Source organism: Aotus nancymaae, unplaced genomic scaffold (genome assembly GCF_030222135.1).
Source record: "Aotus nancymaae isolate 86718 unplaced genomic scaffold, 86718_ANA_hifiasm-v0.15.2.pri h1tg000032l_0, whole genome shotgun sequence".
Lineage (NCBI taxonomy): Eukaryota > Metazoa > Chordata > Mammalia > Primates > Aotidae > Aotus > Aotus nancymaae.
The window spans coordinates 12,595,493-12,612,857 of record NW_026988445.1 but is presented as its reverse complement, the minus strand read 5'-3'; the positions used below and the strand labels follow the sequence as shown (position 1 = coordinate 12,612,857).

The following is a 17,365-nucleotide window of genomic DNA, read 5'->3' as shown; positions in this document are numbered from 1 at the left end:
CTTTGTTTACTTAGAGCAGCCAGGGGAAGTATTCCAAAGACCTACTCTATATGTGTATATTTTATTGTATATAACTTTATAAATCATTTTATCAAAACGTTTATAAAGACATGCCCTGATACCTTGCCAGGTGGTGTGGTTTTTACTGTTAGGAGAGTCAAACTTGCTGTATTCCAGGTTGTGCTGACCTGTACTAGAGCCCAACCACAGGGATGTTGCACGGTCAGGTCTTAGGTACCTAAAATAAAAAGCAGCTGTAAGATTCCCCTATGTGTTGAAGTTTTCATGTACAAGTGAAATAAAGATACCGCACCTGCCCAGTCTGGCTGAACACACAAATGTTTTATAAAGGGTGTTGACTACACATGAATGTCTTGAAACATGTAAATCTGGCTAGTCAAAATGGTTTGGTATGGACATTTATTTTTCATTCTTTTCACAAAGCAATGCAACCCGTATTGTGACCCAGTGACTAGGAGGTTTCTTTGTTGGTAAGTACACTGATGTTAAAAAGTTTGTTGGCAAACCAGTAGTTGCCAAAATTCTTGACCTCTCAGGTGTCTGGTAAACTGGGCATTCAAAAGTATAGAGTTCTGAATCTGTCGTCTGGCTTAGAAGCATTTGGTGTTTTGGTAGAAATCTTAAAAAATAAATAAATAAATAAAAATGCAGTAGTCAAATTGCATAGTTGAAATGAATCAGTGGCTCACATTTTCTATATGCTAGGCTTGGGCAATTTGTTATGAATTAGATACAGTAAAGGTTAAATGATTAATGTAACAGCATGCGGAAATTATACCTGGATAATATAAAGAGTAATTAGGATGGCTTTATAGTACCTATTCTTGAGAACATGGGATGTAAGTAGGCATCTACTTTAAATTGTAGTAGTATTTTGGGAGATCTAAAATCTTTGAGTATATTATCACATCTCCCTTGTGAAGTTGTAGGGAGTGGGAATAAGAGTGGTTTGTATATTACTGAGGGTGGTTTGTATATTACTGAGCTCAGGTTTAGGACTTCATAGTAACAGTAGGGTGGTTACCTTTGTTGGCAAAAAGTGTATGTCGGGAAAATCACAGCACATCTCCAGAGGCAGCGAGTCTTCCAGTATTTTTTGTTTGCGATTCCATCTTGCCCCCTCAATGAATAAACCAAAAATGTAAACTCCAGTGTGAGAGGAGTCTAAACCCTATGATGGAAGAGAGGTGGTGTCAGGGGTTCCCAGGAGAAGCAGTGACCAACCGGAGACTCCATCTGGAGCTGAGACGACCCATCCGGAGGGGCTTGTCCTGTCTCAGGCATGTTGCCCGAAGCTCTAAGGTGAATACTTAATTTTTTTTTTCCTATTCTGAGTGCTTTAAAAAGTGTAGGCTTTCTATCTATAGAATCAACCTGAACTGAAATATATGTATTTTTTTTTATCATGCCCCTCCTCAGCATGAAGACAAATACTTTCAAACACAATAAAGATGCAAAGTTCTACAACTGTCATCTTGTAACTGAGCTTTCTAGGAGACAGCAAGAACAGTTACAAAAGGAGACAGAGTACACTGTGCTCAAATGTTATCACTTACAGCTATTGTTTTAGGCTCTAGAAATTTTAAAAAGGCTGAGAAGGGTTTTACATATCTATATGTATACACACACATACACACATTATCCAGCTATCAGAGAGAGAGAGACTGACTTGATCTGTCATCCAGGCTGGAGTACAGTGGTGTGATCGTGGCTCACTGCACCCTCTGCTTCCTGGGTTACAGTGATTCTCCTGCCTAAGCCACCTGAGTAACTGGGATTACAGGTGTGCACCACCATGCCTGCCTAATTTTTTGTATTTTTAGTAGAGATGGGGTTTCACCATGTTGGGCAGGCTGGTCTTGAATTCCTGACCTCAAGTGATCTGTTCCCCTCGGCCTCCCAAAGTGTTGGGATTACAGGCATGAGCCACCGCACCTGGCCAGGTTCCATATATTTTTGAATGATACAGGTTAAATAGATGATTAAATTTTAACGATAGAAGGTTAAGTAAAATGAGTTTCTGATGAGATCTGTGAAGTAGAAAATAATTTAGTTGCCTGCAGCTCCAATTCCAGGTGTGCCTGAGGCAGGTCTGTGAAATCACAATGTCTCCTGCAGGTGTGCTGTAGGGATGCCCAGCCTGGAGGAGCTGGCAGCCAAGAGGAGGTATGGGCACTGCTGTCCTGAGCTTCCCCTCGATGCAGTCTGGGCTAGCTTGTTGACAAGGGCAGCAGTGTGGAACAGCCTGTGCTGTGCCTGGTGGCACCTTCTGTGCTGTTCACTCTGTGGAATGTGACTACTTGGAATTGCAAGGTGAACTCATATTAAGCACTTCCTATTTGGGCTTACTCTATAAAAGACTTTTATGGGAATTGGTTTGTAAAATATTTTTACTTCTCTTTCTCTTAACTTACTTACATAATTGCAAAGTTTCCTTTACTGCATTTGTTGTAGTGTTGTCCTTTCCTGACAATCCCGGAAGAAGTTAATATAATGCATTTGACAGTGTGACATCCATTTATATTTGTATAACTTGGTCATAGCATACATGGGTTTTTCCTCTGAAAAACCTAAATTGTAGGTAATTTTTAAACAGCCCCTTTTGGAATGATTTGACTCTCCAAAGAGCCACTCAGAACAAATGGAAGTAATCTTAATTCAACTAAGTGGAAGCTGCTTCTTTGTATAAAGCAGAAATAACTTGAGAACATCATCTGATTAGACGGATAGAGTCAAAAAGCAAAGTTAAGCGGGCAGTCCATACCCTTGCTCTCCCTCTGTGAGTCATAAGGCCTTTGTGCACCTCTGCCTCTAGGTAGCCTTTTCGTGTCTAATGGGTTATGTAGGAAGAGGTTGGGCTACGGGTGTAGAGTCATCTAGACTTGGGTTCAGAGCTTATGATCTGCCTCTTTGAACCTTCATTTCCTGACCTACAGAATGAGGGTAATTTGTGAGGATTAAATAATGCAGGTAGGCCGGGTGCAGTGGCTCACGCCTGTAATCCCAGCACTTTGAGGGGCCAAGGCCGTCAGATCACCTGAGGTCTGGAGTTCTTGATATTTCCAACAGCCAGAGCAGTTTTGGACACGTATTTTCAAGTGAGTGAATTAATAAACAGTTGAGTAAACCTCAAGTCAAAAACATATCTGAACCTGAACTTTCTTCCACGTCACTACTCTTGCCAAGTGGTCACCTGATTTCTCCTAAAGCTCCAGTGACAGGGCATTCCCTGTCTATAAAAGGACACTCAAGGGCCAGATGCAGTGCTTACACCTGTAATCCCAGCGCTTTGGGAGACCGAGGCGGGTGGATCACCTGAGGTTGGGGGTTCAAGACCAGCATTACCAACATGGAGAAACTCCATCCCTACTAAAAATATAAAAAATTAGCTGGGTGTGGTGGCTTGTGGCTTATGCCTGTAATCCCAGCTACTTTGGGAGGCTGTGAGGATTAAATAATGCAGGTAGGCTGGGTGCAGTGGTTCATGCCTGTAATCCCAGCACTTTGGGAGGCCAAGGTGGGCAGATCACCTGAGGTGAGGAGATTGAGACCATCCTGGCTAACATGGTGAAAACTTGTCTCTACCAAAAAAAAAAAAATTACAAAAATTAGCCAGACGTGGTGGCGGGTGACACCCCAAATCAGGTGACCACTTGGCAAGAGTACTGACATGGAAGAAAGTTCAGGTTCAGATGTGTTTTCGACTTGAGGTGTTTGTTCAACTGTTTATTAATTCACTCACTTGAAAATATGTGTCCCTGGCTGTTGGAAATATTGAGATGAACAAAATAAGGCTCCTACCCTTTAGAAGATCAAGTGGACCACTTGAACCCGGGAGGCGGAGGTTGTGGTGAGCCGAGATTGTGCCATTGCACTTCAGCCTGGTCAGCAAGAGCTGAGATCGTGCCATTGCACTTCAGCCTGGGCAACAAGAGCGAAACTCTGTCTCCAAAAAAAAAAAAAAAAAAGATACTGTACCATCATCATCAGTTTAGATGACGCGTCTTTCCCTTGGAGCTCCTCCTCACTAGAATTCTGGCAGAATTAGAGTCTAATCTTCATGTATCACCCTGTTCAATATTTCTTTTTCTCCTCAGTCTTTTGCCTTGAAGGACAAATTCTCCCAGTTTTATCCTTCTTCTAATGTGTTTCTAACATTCGCTAATTGTGGGTAGTCTCAGAATCATCGTCAGTGCAATCTGATGAGTGCTGAGGAGAGCAAGACCAGGACTGGACCAAGAGGTCAAACAGCATGAGTGTCCATCACCTCTTCCCACCACAAATCCCAGGATGCAACTATAAAAGCACTGGAAAGAGGATCCAAGATGGTGGATTAGACACAACTCCAGCGCACAACACCCAGCGAGAGAGATGCAGAAACCCAGAGATCTCCTAGCTTCAACTGAGGTACCAGGTGCATTTCAACGGGTCTGATCCGAGGATGAGCAAAGCCCACTTAGGGCATACAGAGGCGGGAAGGGGTGTTGCTTCACCCAGAAAGTGCATCTGACTGGCAAGTCGGAGGCTCCACCTCTGGCACTCCAGTCCAGATACAGGGCTTCCCCCAAAGCCTCAGCAATACACAGAACAGGGGATCTTTGCCAGTCAAGCGCTGGGAATTACAAGTGCGGAGTTGAATAAGAGTCTGCAGACTGAGCTATCGCCCACTCCCCCCACCAGGAGAGAGGGAGCTGTAAGGGGGAGCAGCTGGGTGGCCCCTACCCCATGACTGGAGAGAGACAAAGCTGAAAGGGGGAGACTGCTGAGTGCAGCTCGGTGGGTCCTTACCCTCCCCCACAAACCCCAGAGGGCTGAAGCTCTGACTCTAGTGGGTTGCGTAGACAGTGCCACAGTCTGAGATGAACCCTGAATGATCCAGCCCAGTGGAGTTAGGGCACAACCCACCACTAGAGGGATGGGACTGGGCTACATGTTTTAACAAAAAACACAGGAAGCCTATGTAGCAACGGGATAGCGTTCTTGACAACCCAGCAGCGCCTACAGGTCAGCGGAAGAAGCAGGTCTAATCTCCCACCAAAAAAAAGACACAAGAAGCTTCCCTAGTAACCTGAAGGAGTCCCTAGAAACCCAGTAGTGCCCCCACAGGCAGACAAGCGACCTCCTCAAGCAGCTCTATGACACCACAGCCAGGTAAATCCATAAAGATGGGAAAAAAACAGCGAAAAAAGGTGAAACCATCAAAGACCAGAACACCTCTTCTTCAAGGGATCACAACTCCTCAACGATACAGGATCACAACTTGACCGAGAAGGAGTGTGAAGAATTGACGGAAACAGGATTCAGAAGGTGGATAATAACAAACTTTTCAGAGCTAAAGGAACACGTTCTAATTCAATGCAAAGAAACCAAAAATCAAAAGTTAGACGAAATGCTAACTAGAATAACCAGCTTAGAGAATAACATAAATGACTTGATGGAGTTGAAAATCACAGCATGAGAACTATGTGAAGCAAACACAAGTTTTAATAGCCAAATCGATCAAGCAGAAGAAAGGATATCAGAGATTGAAGATCAACTCAATGAAATAAAAAGGCAATACAAGAGAAAGAAGAGTGAAAAGAAATGAGCAAAGCCTCCAAGAAATACGGGATTATGTGAAAAAACCTAATTACACTTGATCTGTGTACCTGAATATGATGGGGAGAATGAATCCAAGCTGGAAAACATACTCCAGGATATCCAGGAGAACTTCCCAAGCCTAGCAAGGCAGTCCAAATTTCAAATTCAAGAAATACAGGGAACTCCACAAATATATTCCTCAAGAAGAGCAAACCTAAGGCACATAATTGTCAGATTCACCAGGGTCGAAATGAAGGAAAAAATGCTAAGGGCAGCCAGAGAGAAGGGTCAGGTCACCCACAGAGGGAAGCCAATCAGACTCACAGCAGATATCTTGGCAGAAACCCTACAAGTCAGGAGAGAGTCGGGGCCAATATTCAACATCCTTAAAGAAAAGAACTCTCAACCCAGAATCTCAAATCCAGCCAAACTAAGCTTCATAAATGAAGGAGAAATAAAATCCCTTACAGACAAGCAATTATTGAGAGATTTTGTCACCACCAGACCTGCCCTACAAGAGCTCCTGAAAGAAACACTAAGCATGGAAAGAAACAAGTACCAGTCACTGCAAAAGCAAACCAGTTGGCAAAGCCCAAAAATGCAATGAAGAAAATAATGAGTCAACTGACGAGAAAGAAAACAAGCCAGCAACAAAATGGCAGGATCAGATTCACACATAATATTAACATTGAATGTAAATGGCCTAAATGCCCCAATCAAAAGACACAGACTGGCAAACTGGATAAAAAGTCACAACCCATCAGTGTGCTGTATTCAAGAAACCCATCTCACATACAAAGACACACATAGACTCAAAATAAAGGGATAGAAGATTTACCAAGCAAATGGAGAACAAAAAAAAGCAGGGGTTACAATCCTAGTCTCTGATAAAATGGACTTCAAACCAGCAAAGATCAAAAGACACAAAGAAGGACATTACATGATGGTAAAAGGATCAGTCCAACAGGAAGAGTTAACTATCCTAAATATATATGCCCCCCAACACAGGAGTACCCAGATACATAAAGCAAGTTCTTAATGACCTAAAACGAGATTTAGACTCCCACACAATAATAGTGGGAGACTTCAATACTCCACTGTCAATATTAGACAGATCAATGAGACAGAAAATTAACAAGGATATCCAGGACTTGAATGCAGAGCTGGACCAAGCAGATCTAATAGACATATACAGAACGCTCCATCCCAAATCCACAGAATATACATTTTTTCTCAGCACCACATTGCACTTACTCTAAAATTGACCACATCACTGGAAACAAATCACTCCTCAGCAAATACAAAAGAACAGAAATCATAACAGTCTATCAGACCACAGCGCAATCAGACTAGAACTCAGGATCAAGAAACACACTCAAACCCGCACAACCACTTGGAAACTGAACAAGTTGCTTCTGAATGTTGACTGGATAAACAATCGAAGGCAGAAATAAAGATATTCTTCGAAACCAACCAGAATGAAGACAACTTACCAGAATCTCTGGGACACCTTTAAAGCAGTATTGAGAGGGAAATTTATAGCAATAAATGCCCACCAGAGAAGAGAGGAAAGATCTAAAATCGACACCCTATCATCAAAATTGAAAGAACTAGAGGAGCAAGATCAAAAAAAACTTAAAAGCTAGCAGAAGAGATAACTAAGATCAGAACAGAACTGAAGGAGACAGAGACACAAAAAAACCCTTCAAAAAATCAATAAATCCAGGAGCTGGTTTTTTGAAAAGATCAACAAAATAGACTGCTAGCCAGATTAATAAAGAAAAGGAAGAAGAATCAAATAGATGCAATAAAAAACGATAAAGGGTATATCACCACTGATCCCACAGAAATACAAACTACCATCAGAGATTACTACAAACAGCTCTACTCACATAAACCAGTAAACCAGTAAGAAATGGATAATTCCTAGACACTTGTACTCTACCCTAAAACTAAACCAGGAGGAAGCTGAAACCCTGAATAGACCAATAACAAGGGCTGAAGTAGAGGCAGCAATCAATAGCCTACCAACCAAAAAAAGTCCAGGTCCAGACGGGTTGACGGCCGAATTCTACCAGACATACAAAGAGGAGCTGGTTCCACTCCTTCTGAAACTGTATCAAACAATACAAAAGGAAGGAATCCTCCCTAACTCATCTTATGAGACCAACATCATCCTGATACCAAAACCGGCAGAGACTCAACTAAAAAAGAAAACTTCAGGCCAATATCCATGATGAACATTGATGCAGAAATCTACTGGCAATCAGATTGCAACAGCACATCAAGAAGCTTATCCATCACAACCAAGTAAGCTTCATCCCGGGGATGCAAGGCTGGTTCAACATATGCGAATCCATAAATGTAATCTATCACATAAACAGAACCAAAGACAAAAACCACGATTATCTCAATAGATGCAGAGAAGGCCTTCGATAAAATTCAACAGCCCTTCATGCTAAAAACTCTCAATAAACTAGGTATTGATGGAACGTATCATAAAATGATAAAAGCTATATATGACAGACCTACAGCCAATATCATACTGAACAGGCATAAGCTGGAAGAATTCTCTTTGAAATCAGGCACTAGACAAGGATGCCCTCTCTCATCACTCCTATTCAACATAGTATTGGAAGTTCTAGCCAGAGCAATCAGGCAAGAAAAAGAAAGGGTATTTGATTAGGAAAGGAGGAAGTCAAACTGTCTCTATTTGCAGATGACATGATTGTATATCTAGAAGACCCCATCATCTCAGCCCAAAATCTTCTCAAACTGATAAGCAACTTCAGCAAAGTCTCAGGATACAAAATCAATGTGCAAAAATCACAAGCATTCCTATAAACCAATAACAGACAAACAGAAAGCCAAATCAAGAGCAAACTCTCATTCACAATTGCCACAAAGAGAATGAAATACCTAGGAATACAACTAACAAAGGATGTAAAGGACCTCTTCAAGGAGAACTACAAACCACTGCTCAACGAAATAAGAGAGGGCACAAACAGTTGGAGAAACATTCCATGCTCATGGTTAGGAAGAATCAATATTATGAAAATGGCCATACTGCCCAAAGTAATCTGTAGATTCAACGCTATGCCCATCAAGCTACCAATGACCTTCTTCACAGAACTGGAAAAAACCATTTTAAATTTCATATGGAATCACAAAAGACCCTGCATAGCCAACACAATCCTAAGCAAAAAGAACAAAGCCGGAGGCATCACACTGCCAGACTTCAAACTATACTGCAAGGCTATAGTAATCAAAACAGCATGGTACTGGTACCAAAACAGAGACATAGACCAATGAAACAGAACAGAGACCCGAGAAGAAACACCACACATCTACAACCATCTGATTTTTGACAAAGCCAGCAAAAACAAGCAATGGGGAAAGGACTCCATGTTTAATAAATGGTGTTGGGAAAACTGGCTAGCAATGTGCAGAAAGCAGAAACTGGCCCCTACCTGTCACCTTACACTAAAATTAACTCCAGATGGATCAAAGATTTAAACATAAAACCTAACACCATAAAAACACTAGAAGAAAACATAGGCAAAACTATCCAGGACATAGGCATAGGCAAGGACTTCATGACTAAAACACCAAAAGCAATGGCAGTAAAAGCCAGGATAGACAAATGGGATCTAATTAGAGCTTCTGTACAGCAAAAGAAACCACCATTAGAGTGAATCGGCAACCAACAGAATGGGAAAAATTTTTTGCAATCTACTTATCTGACAAAGGGCTAATATCCAGAATCTACAAGGAACTAAAACAGATATACAAGAAAAAAACAACCCCATTCAAAAGTGGGCGAAGGATATGAACAGACACTTTTCAAATGAGGACATATATGAGGCCAACAAACATGAAAAAATGCTCATCATCACTGGTCAGTAGAGAAATGCAAATCAAAACCTCACTGAGATATCTCACTCCAGTTAGAATGACAATCATTAAAAAAGTCGGGAGACAACAGATGCTGGAGAGGATGTGGAGAAATAGGAACACTCTTGCACAGTTGGTGGGAGTGTAAATTAGTTCAACCATTGTGGAAGACAGTGTGGCGATTTCTCAAGGACCTAGAAATAGAAATTCCATTTGACCCAGCAATCCCACTATTGGGTGTATACCCAAAGAACTCTAAATCATTCTACTATAAAGATACATGCACACGTATGTTCATTGCAGCCCTGTGTACAATAGCAAAGACGTGGAACCAACCCAAATGCCCATCAATGATAGACTGGACAAAGAAAATGTGGTACATATACACCATGGAATATTATGCAGCCATAAAAAACGATCAGTTCATGTCCTTTGTAGGGACTTGGATGAATCTGGAAACCATCATTCTCAGCAAACTGACCCAAGAACAGAAAGCCAAGCACCATATGTTCTCATTCATAGGTGTGTGTTGAACAAAGAGAACACGTGGACTCAGGGAGAGGAGCATCACACACAGTGGACAGTTGGGGGGGTGGTAGGGGAGAGAGAATGGGGGATGGGGAGGGAGGGGAGGGATAACGGGGAGAAATGCCAGATATAGTATGCACCTAAAGTAAAATAAATGAATTACTTAAAAAAACCACTGGAAAATGAAGTATGCCCAGTGGACAGAAACTGTGAGAGCCCTAAAGACAGGATTAGATTAAGGAAACCACAGTTAATAATATGCACAATAAAAGCTAAAAACATCACCCTTTCCAAACCCCCCCGATCCTACAGAATAATATCAAATAAAATATTGATGCAAGAATCTTGAATAAAATATAATTAAGATGATTCAACTTAGGATCTTTTAATAAATCATTTTGATAAAAACTTATTAAAATCATAAATCATATGTGATAGTCATATAAACTCTGAAAAGATCTCTCATCACATTTAGCTTCCACTCTTCATGAAAAAATTCCTGGCTGGGCACGGTGGCTCATGCCTGTAATCCCAGCACTTTGGTAGGCTGAAGTGGGCGGATCATGAGGTCAGGAGTTTGAGACCAGCCTGACCAACATGGTGAAACCCCATCTCTACTAAAAATGCAAAAAAATTAGCTGGGCATGGTGATGTGTGCCTGCAATCCCAGCTACTTGGGGGGCTCAGGCAGGGGAATTGCTTGAACCAGGGAGGTGGAGGTTGCAGTGAGCCAAGATCACACCACTGCACTCCAGCTTGGGTGATGGAGCGAGACTCTTGTCTCAAAAAAAAAAAAATTTTTCTAATATAGGGACCTACCTTATTACAAAGTATACTCCAGATAGTTAATCCACCATGTTAATGAGATAAAGGATAAAAACTATCTGATTATTTCAATAGAAACAGACCCAGGCATGTAGAATTATTTGATCTATGACAAAATTGAAGTAGGATAAGGGTGGCCATTTCAATAAAAAAGAAATGGTGATGATTCAGTTGGGTACCCATATGGAACCAAAAGAACTTGATCTCACCTCACACCATACACAACTCAATTCTTTTTTTTTTTTTCTTTTGAGTCAGAGTCTTGCTCTGTAGCCCAGGCTGGAGTGCAGTGGCACAATCTCAGCTCACTGCAACCTCCACCTCCCAGGTCAAATTGATTCTCCTGCCTGAGCCTCCCACGTTGCTGGGATTATAGGTGCGCACCACCATGCCTGGCTAATTTTTTGTAGTTTTAGTAAAGATGAGGTTTTGCTACTTTGGCCAGGCTAGTCTCGAACTCTTGACCTCAGGTGACCTGCCTACCTCAGCCTCCCAAAGTGCTGGGATTACAGGTGTGAGCCACTGTGTCCAGCTTTCATTTCTATATAGATCATAGAAAATGAAAGGTAAAGCAAAAGAATTTCTAGAAGATTACAGGAGAATATTTTCATGAACTTAGTTTAGGGTATGCACAGATTTCTTAACATAAAAAAGCATTAACCTTAAATAAAAGATAGATATACTGGACTTTGTTACAACAAAACAACTTTTGTTCATCAAAAGATACCATTTTAGTGCATTATGTGTGGTCAAAAAAAAAAAAAGACACCATTAAGAAAGTGATTTGGAAAGTCAGATACTGGGAGAAGATGCTTTCAATAAATGAATCTGACAGATGACTTATATCAAGAATATACAAAAACTTCTATAAATCAATAAGACAAAAACAGACCAAAGTCTTGTACAGAAACAATCCAAATGTCAATCATTTTAAAAGGTGCCCAACTTCATTATCAAGGAAATGCAAATTAAAATCATAGAGATATATCACTGCACGTCCACTAGAATGACTAAAATGAAAACACTAAATATATTGAGCATTGGCAGGGATGTGGAGCAATCTTCTACACTACTGGTAGGCCTGTGGATTGGCACAACCACATTGAAAAACCAACTGGCAGTATCTACACCAAAGCTAAACATATGGCTATGGTATGACCCTCAATTTAATCATGAGCTGCATAGCAACATTTGTGTCAATGACAGACTGCATATGCCAAAGTGGTCCTGTAAGATTATGACATGACAGAGCTGAAAAATTCCTATTACCTAGTGATACAGAACAATGCATCTATGCATTTCTATGTATACGTGTGTCTGGGTACACAAATACTTACCATTGTGTTACATTGCCTGCAGTATTCAATACAATAACATGCTGTACAGGTTTGTAGCCTAGCAAGCAATAGGCTATCCCATCTAGCCTAGGTGTGTAGTAGGCTATGCCGTGTAGGTTTGTGGAAGTACACTCTTAACGATGCCTTTCTCAGAATGTATCCCCATCATTAAGTGGTACGTGATGGTATTATCATTTTTTTAATTCTTTTGGTTACAGCCAACCTACCAGGTGTAAGATAGTATTTTATTACTTTGATTTGCATTTCTCTGACTAAAGATACTGAGTACTATTTCACATTCTTTTTTTTTTTTTTTTTTTTTTTTTAAATCTTTAACCTCTCCCAACCCTGTTCCTGCTTCCTCCCCAGCATTGGTCCTGGAACAGAAAAATAGATTCCCAGAAGAAATTGGAATTTAGTAAATGACAACTGTGGCCCTTCAAATCAGTGGGGACAGTGGTGGGGGAGTGGCAGGGCTGGGGCGCACAGTGCATCTGACTTGCTAGTGCTCTGTGCCCTGCTCCAGCCCAAGCTGCCTCCATGGGTCCCCCTCACTGCACTGCTGAGGACTGGGTGGGTGCGGGTTTCCACTTGGCACCTGGCTGAGCTCTGGAATGAGCCAGTTGCTGGGGGCAGGCATTTCAGCCAAGAGTTGCCAGGAGAGGTTTGCCCACTGATTTAAAATATCGCCTTTCGATCCTGACCTCAGTAGCATTGTCTTCATTTATAATAGGGGATACTTTGTTTATTGTTATTGACTTAAATTTTTTATTCATGATTTATAATATTTTTCCCCCAGAAAGGGAGTGGGAAAGATGAAGTCTGAGGGCATTTGGACTTGAAGCAGGGCTGTGCCTTGTTGTTTTGCCTCTCTAGTGCCTGGCACATAGTAAGTGCTGAATAAAGGTTTGTTGAGGGCATAATTGATTAAATGAATGAATGATTACTCTTTCTAATCTTTTAAGTATTCCAGTACCTTAAAGGCTCTCCTATGTTGAGTTTCTTTTGCATAAATACGGAGAACTTCTCATCTTTGTCAGTGGTGTCGGAAATCACATGGTGGGTGAAGGTGAGGGTTTCCACAGAGATTCCTCGGGACCTCCCACAGTCTTGAAGCACAGCAGCAAAAAAAGCTTTGGAGAAGAACACACACCATCAGGTTCCTTGTGAGTCTCAGGGCTTCCTGCTGGGGTTAGCAGCAATGATGTCTCATGGAGAATGAAGGGAAGAGTGGAGGAAAAAGGACAAAGAGATGGGCTAGGCAGGAGCAGAGCACTAGTTCACCCACCCTCTCAGGCCTTGGTGACTTTGGTCTGGCCAGCTGTGGGAGCCTCCTGGTGAATATGGGTTGTTTTTCAAGGCCAGCACCCCTCCTGTATTCATTGTGGGGATAGAGGGGCTGTAAATTCTGAGACCCTCTCCATTTCTGAGCCAATCTTGGCTGATAATCATACCTCATCCTTTTGGAAACAAGTGTGTCAGAGTCTTCCTCATAAATATCATATGGACACTGGGAAAAGGAAGGTTCTGTTTGCCTCTAGGGTTGCTGGGCTGCTTGTGGCCATGTTTCCCCTGGGTGCATGAAGAAAGGCTACGTGCAGTAGGAAAAAAATGAGAGCCTCTCAAACTTGCCATGCCTGTCACTATGATCCCCATCAGCCTGCTCCTCTCCCTGTGCTCCATATTTCAGTCAATGATGCCAGCAGCCACCCAGCTTTCCAAGCCAGAGACCCAGGAGTCATGCTTAACCTCCTTCTCTGTGCTACCTCTATCCTTCCAAACACGGGAGTCCAGTTTGTTGTGGTTCCTAAATGCCCCCTACTCCCCACTTCTGCCCCATTACCACTGCCCTACTGTGATCACCATCAGCTCTTGCCTGGATAATAAAGCAGATTCCTTATTTTATTGATTGATTGATGGATGAGACAGGGTCTTGTCCTGTTGCCCAGGCTGGAGAACAGTGGCATGGGACTCACTGCAGCCTCGACCTCCTGGACTCAAGCAATTCTCCTACCTCAGCCTCTTGAGTAGCTGGGACTACAGGTGTGCACCACTACACCTGGCTAATTTAAAGACTCCTTAAATGACCAGGACCCAGTCTTGTTCTTCTCCAATGTACTCCTGCTGTTCTTCCTTCCTACAGCTGCTGGATCATGACCTCTCTGGCCTGAAACACTTCAGTGGTTTCTGCTGCTACAGGATGGAGTAGACTCCCTTGGTGTGTGTTACACAGCCCCAGGGGCCAGCCGTGTCTACCTTTGCAGCTGCAACCATTCTCCCTCTGGGGGTCTTTTCTTCTGGCCATAATGAGTATTTGGTTTCTCCTAGTCTAAATGGTGTTTTCTCTAGTAAGAATGCTGTCCCCACTTAGTGCAGTCATCTAAACACCCAACATTTTAAGTCAGGCTGAGTTCAAATCTTGGCTCAGTCACTAGTTTTTTTCCCCCCAGAATCATTCCACTAAGTAGTGGAGTGACCTTGGAGGGAACTCTCAACTTCTTGCTAGTGATATGACTTGGGGCAAATTCCTTAATTTCTCTGTGCCAAGGTTTTCTGTCTGCAAACAGGTATAGTTCTAGTAAAAACCTCACAAGATTGTCATGAGAATTAAATGACTTAATTTATACAAAGTCTTCAGAACAGTGCATGGCACCCAATAAGTACTATGAAAGCGCTACAAATTCTTCTCTTCTTCCTCTGTCTGCACCTGGATAATACTTAATTGGTAGCAAGCTTCAAGACTCATCCTAGATGTTTATTTCCTTAGTGGGCTTCCCTGGCTCTTAGTGAAGGTCTCCGTTTTATGCTCCACAAGTACTGATCTATTCCTATATTCTATTGAGAAAGCCATTCATTCATTCTTCAAATTTTAGTGAGAGCTTTGTATGTGTATGCTGGGGGCTGTATCAGGGGCTAGGGACACCACAGAAATTAAAACAGTCCTGGTTCCTGCCTTCATGGAGTTCACGGCGCAGTGTCGCCCCTTTACAACTCTCTTTACACCCCTCAACCACACATCGTTGGAACGTGCTCTGGTTCATGCCTGCCTCTCCTGCTGGACATTTGTGCTGAGGTAAAATCTGATAGGGGTGGGTGGATTTGGCATGTGAGGAGGTTGGGGTGAGGGAAGGAAGTGGGTGGAGAGGAAGAGACTGCTCTGGTGCACATGAGAGACCCAGGCACTTGTGGGGGTGCAGGTGCTGTCATCCTAAAGGGGAGGAGAATAAGGTGAGTGACAGAGGGACTGAATGCAAACTTGGTTGGGCCAGGTCTGGAGCTGACCTTGGTTCTAATGCTCACCTTGTGGAAAGAAGAAAGCTGGGAGCCAGTATCTTGAAGGAACCCCTTCAAAGAGATTGTTCTCTGAATCATCATGGTATTTGCATTTTTGGCTAGATGATGGAACAGACTGCTTCCAAATTGTGACGAATCTCATATACCTAGTGGAAGGCAGACCACAGGTTGGAGGATTAAGGGCATAATAATTGCACACCTTTGGGTGATGTGGGCCATTTCCTCCAGTTCCTCCCCTCCCAGGGCCCTCTTTTTACTTTTCATTTCAACTTCCCCAGTGCAGGACTCTTATCCAGTCCTTGAATAGAAGCCACTATGATTTTAAGGTCGTGAAGGAAAAGAGGGAGCACAAAGGCCGGAAGGCAACAGATTTGGGTAATGAGATTTCATTATTATAGTGGGAATCCTGCCTGTGCCTTTTGGAATCTTGTCCATTGTTTTTGAGTCACAGACATCTCACAAAGGATATAAAGACATTTGAATTTGTTCTGTTGCTACACTTACAGTAGCAAATATAAATACAGGAGGCAGCTTGGCACAGACTTTGGAATGAATTCTGAGTTCAAATCTCAACACTTCCATGTTCTAGTTGTGTGACCTTGGGCACTTCACGTCCTTGGACAGTTTCCTCATCTCTAAAATGGGGATGATGATAATGATAGCACCTACTTCACATAAAGGGCTGCTGTGAGAACTGAGTGGGCTACTGTGAGTAAAGCTCCTAGAGAAATATTCCACATCCTGTGAGGCACTTGTTAGATGCCAGCTACTCTAATGCATCTCAAGGTATTTATATAACTAAAAACACATTTGAAAATTAAATGTGGCTGGGCACTATGGCTCATGCCTGTAATCCCTGCACTTTGAGAGGCCGAGGCAGGTGGATCACTTGAGGTCAGGAGTTCGAAACCAGCCTGGCCAACATGGTGAAATCCTGCTTCTACTAAAAATACAAAAAATTAGCTGGGCGTGGTGGCAGGTGCCTGTAATCCCAGCTACTTGGGAGGCTGAGGCAGAAGAATCACTTGAACCAAGAGGCGAGGTTGTAGTGAACTGAGATCGTGCCATTGTACCCCAGCCTGGATGACAGAGCGAGACTCTGTTTCAGAAAAAAATAAATAAAAATAAAAGTTACATGTAACTAATTCTTTCCTTTCACATTTCATCCTGTGCATTTCTTAGGAAAGAGAAATGTACTATGTTGTAGTCATAACTCTGTCTCTTGAGTGGAGGGAGCTTACACAAGACTCAACACCTTAGGTTGTCACTTTCTCAGCTCAAAGGGTAGATAAGAATCCCTCCCTTGCTTAATTCACACATTACTGTGAGAACACAAGGAAACGTCATAAACCTTTAGGCTTTAAGCAAAAATGAGGAAGGAATGTAAAGCAGCTTTCACCCATACCGACGCTGTATCGCAGTGTAAGCCACTTTGGCCCAAGTATTGAAGAAATTCAGTGGCTGGATGAGATCATCAATCCAGGAACTCAGTGGCTTACATGGCGTGTAGGCATGTTTCTGTTGGGATTTAAAGACAGTCACATCATTTTTTTCCCTTGTCTTTGGGGTCATCATGAACATTTCTACAAACCTTGGTAATAAGACTCAATTGCCAGGGAGAAATACCTTGGCAGGAGGATGTCATTTTCCAACTGAAAGCACACAATGAAAAGTCTAGACCTTATTACCAGGGCAAAACAACATTATCTTAACAGTGCTTTGGATAAAACGCTTGGAAGCTTCTATCCTGGCTGAAGGCTTTTATCACTCTTTTCAAATCTTTTCATTTCCTCATCCTCTTTCCTCCTCTCTGGGGAGATCACCGTCACATGCTATTAGGCATGAGCAATTTCAGCTTTCTGGCCTTCCCCATACAAAGTTCTCTA

The 17,365-nt window shown here is 42.3% G+C and overlaps 1 protein-coding gene across 5 annotated transcripts in view; it reads right to left on the bottom strand.

Moving 5' to 3' along the window:
• Positions 1 to 403: 403 nt before the first annotated feature.
• DNAH14 (dynein axonemal heavy chain 14) overlaps positions 404 to 17,365 on the bottom strand; it is a 67,051-nt gene continuing 50,089 nt past the window's right edge. For 3 of the 5 annotated variants that reach the window (XR_010345085.1, XR_010345086.1, XR_010345087.1), the window contains 4 exons: positions 16,885 to 16,997; positions 15,486 to 15,625; positions 13,162 to 13,318; positions 404 to 3,963 (listed from right to left, as the gene is read on the bottom strand). Coding sequence is in view for 1 of the 5 variants with exons in the window: in XM_064383552.1 (XP_064239622.1) it covers positions 16,975 to 16,997 (23 nt within the window). In the remaining 4 variants the exon portion in view is untranslated. Of the gene's footprint in view, positions 3,964 to 13,161; positions 13,319 to 15,485; positions 15,626 to 16,843; positions 16,998 to 17,365 lie in introns of those variants that run through there. The other 2 variants (XR_010345083.1, XM_064383552.1) reach the window with 2 other exon arrangements.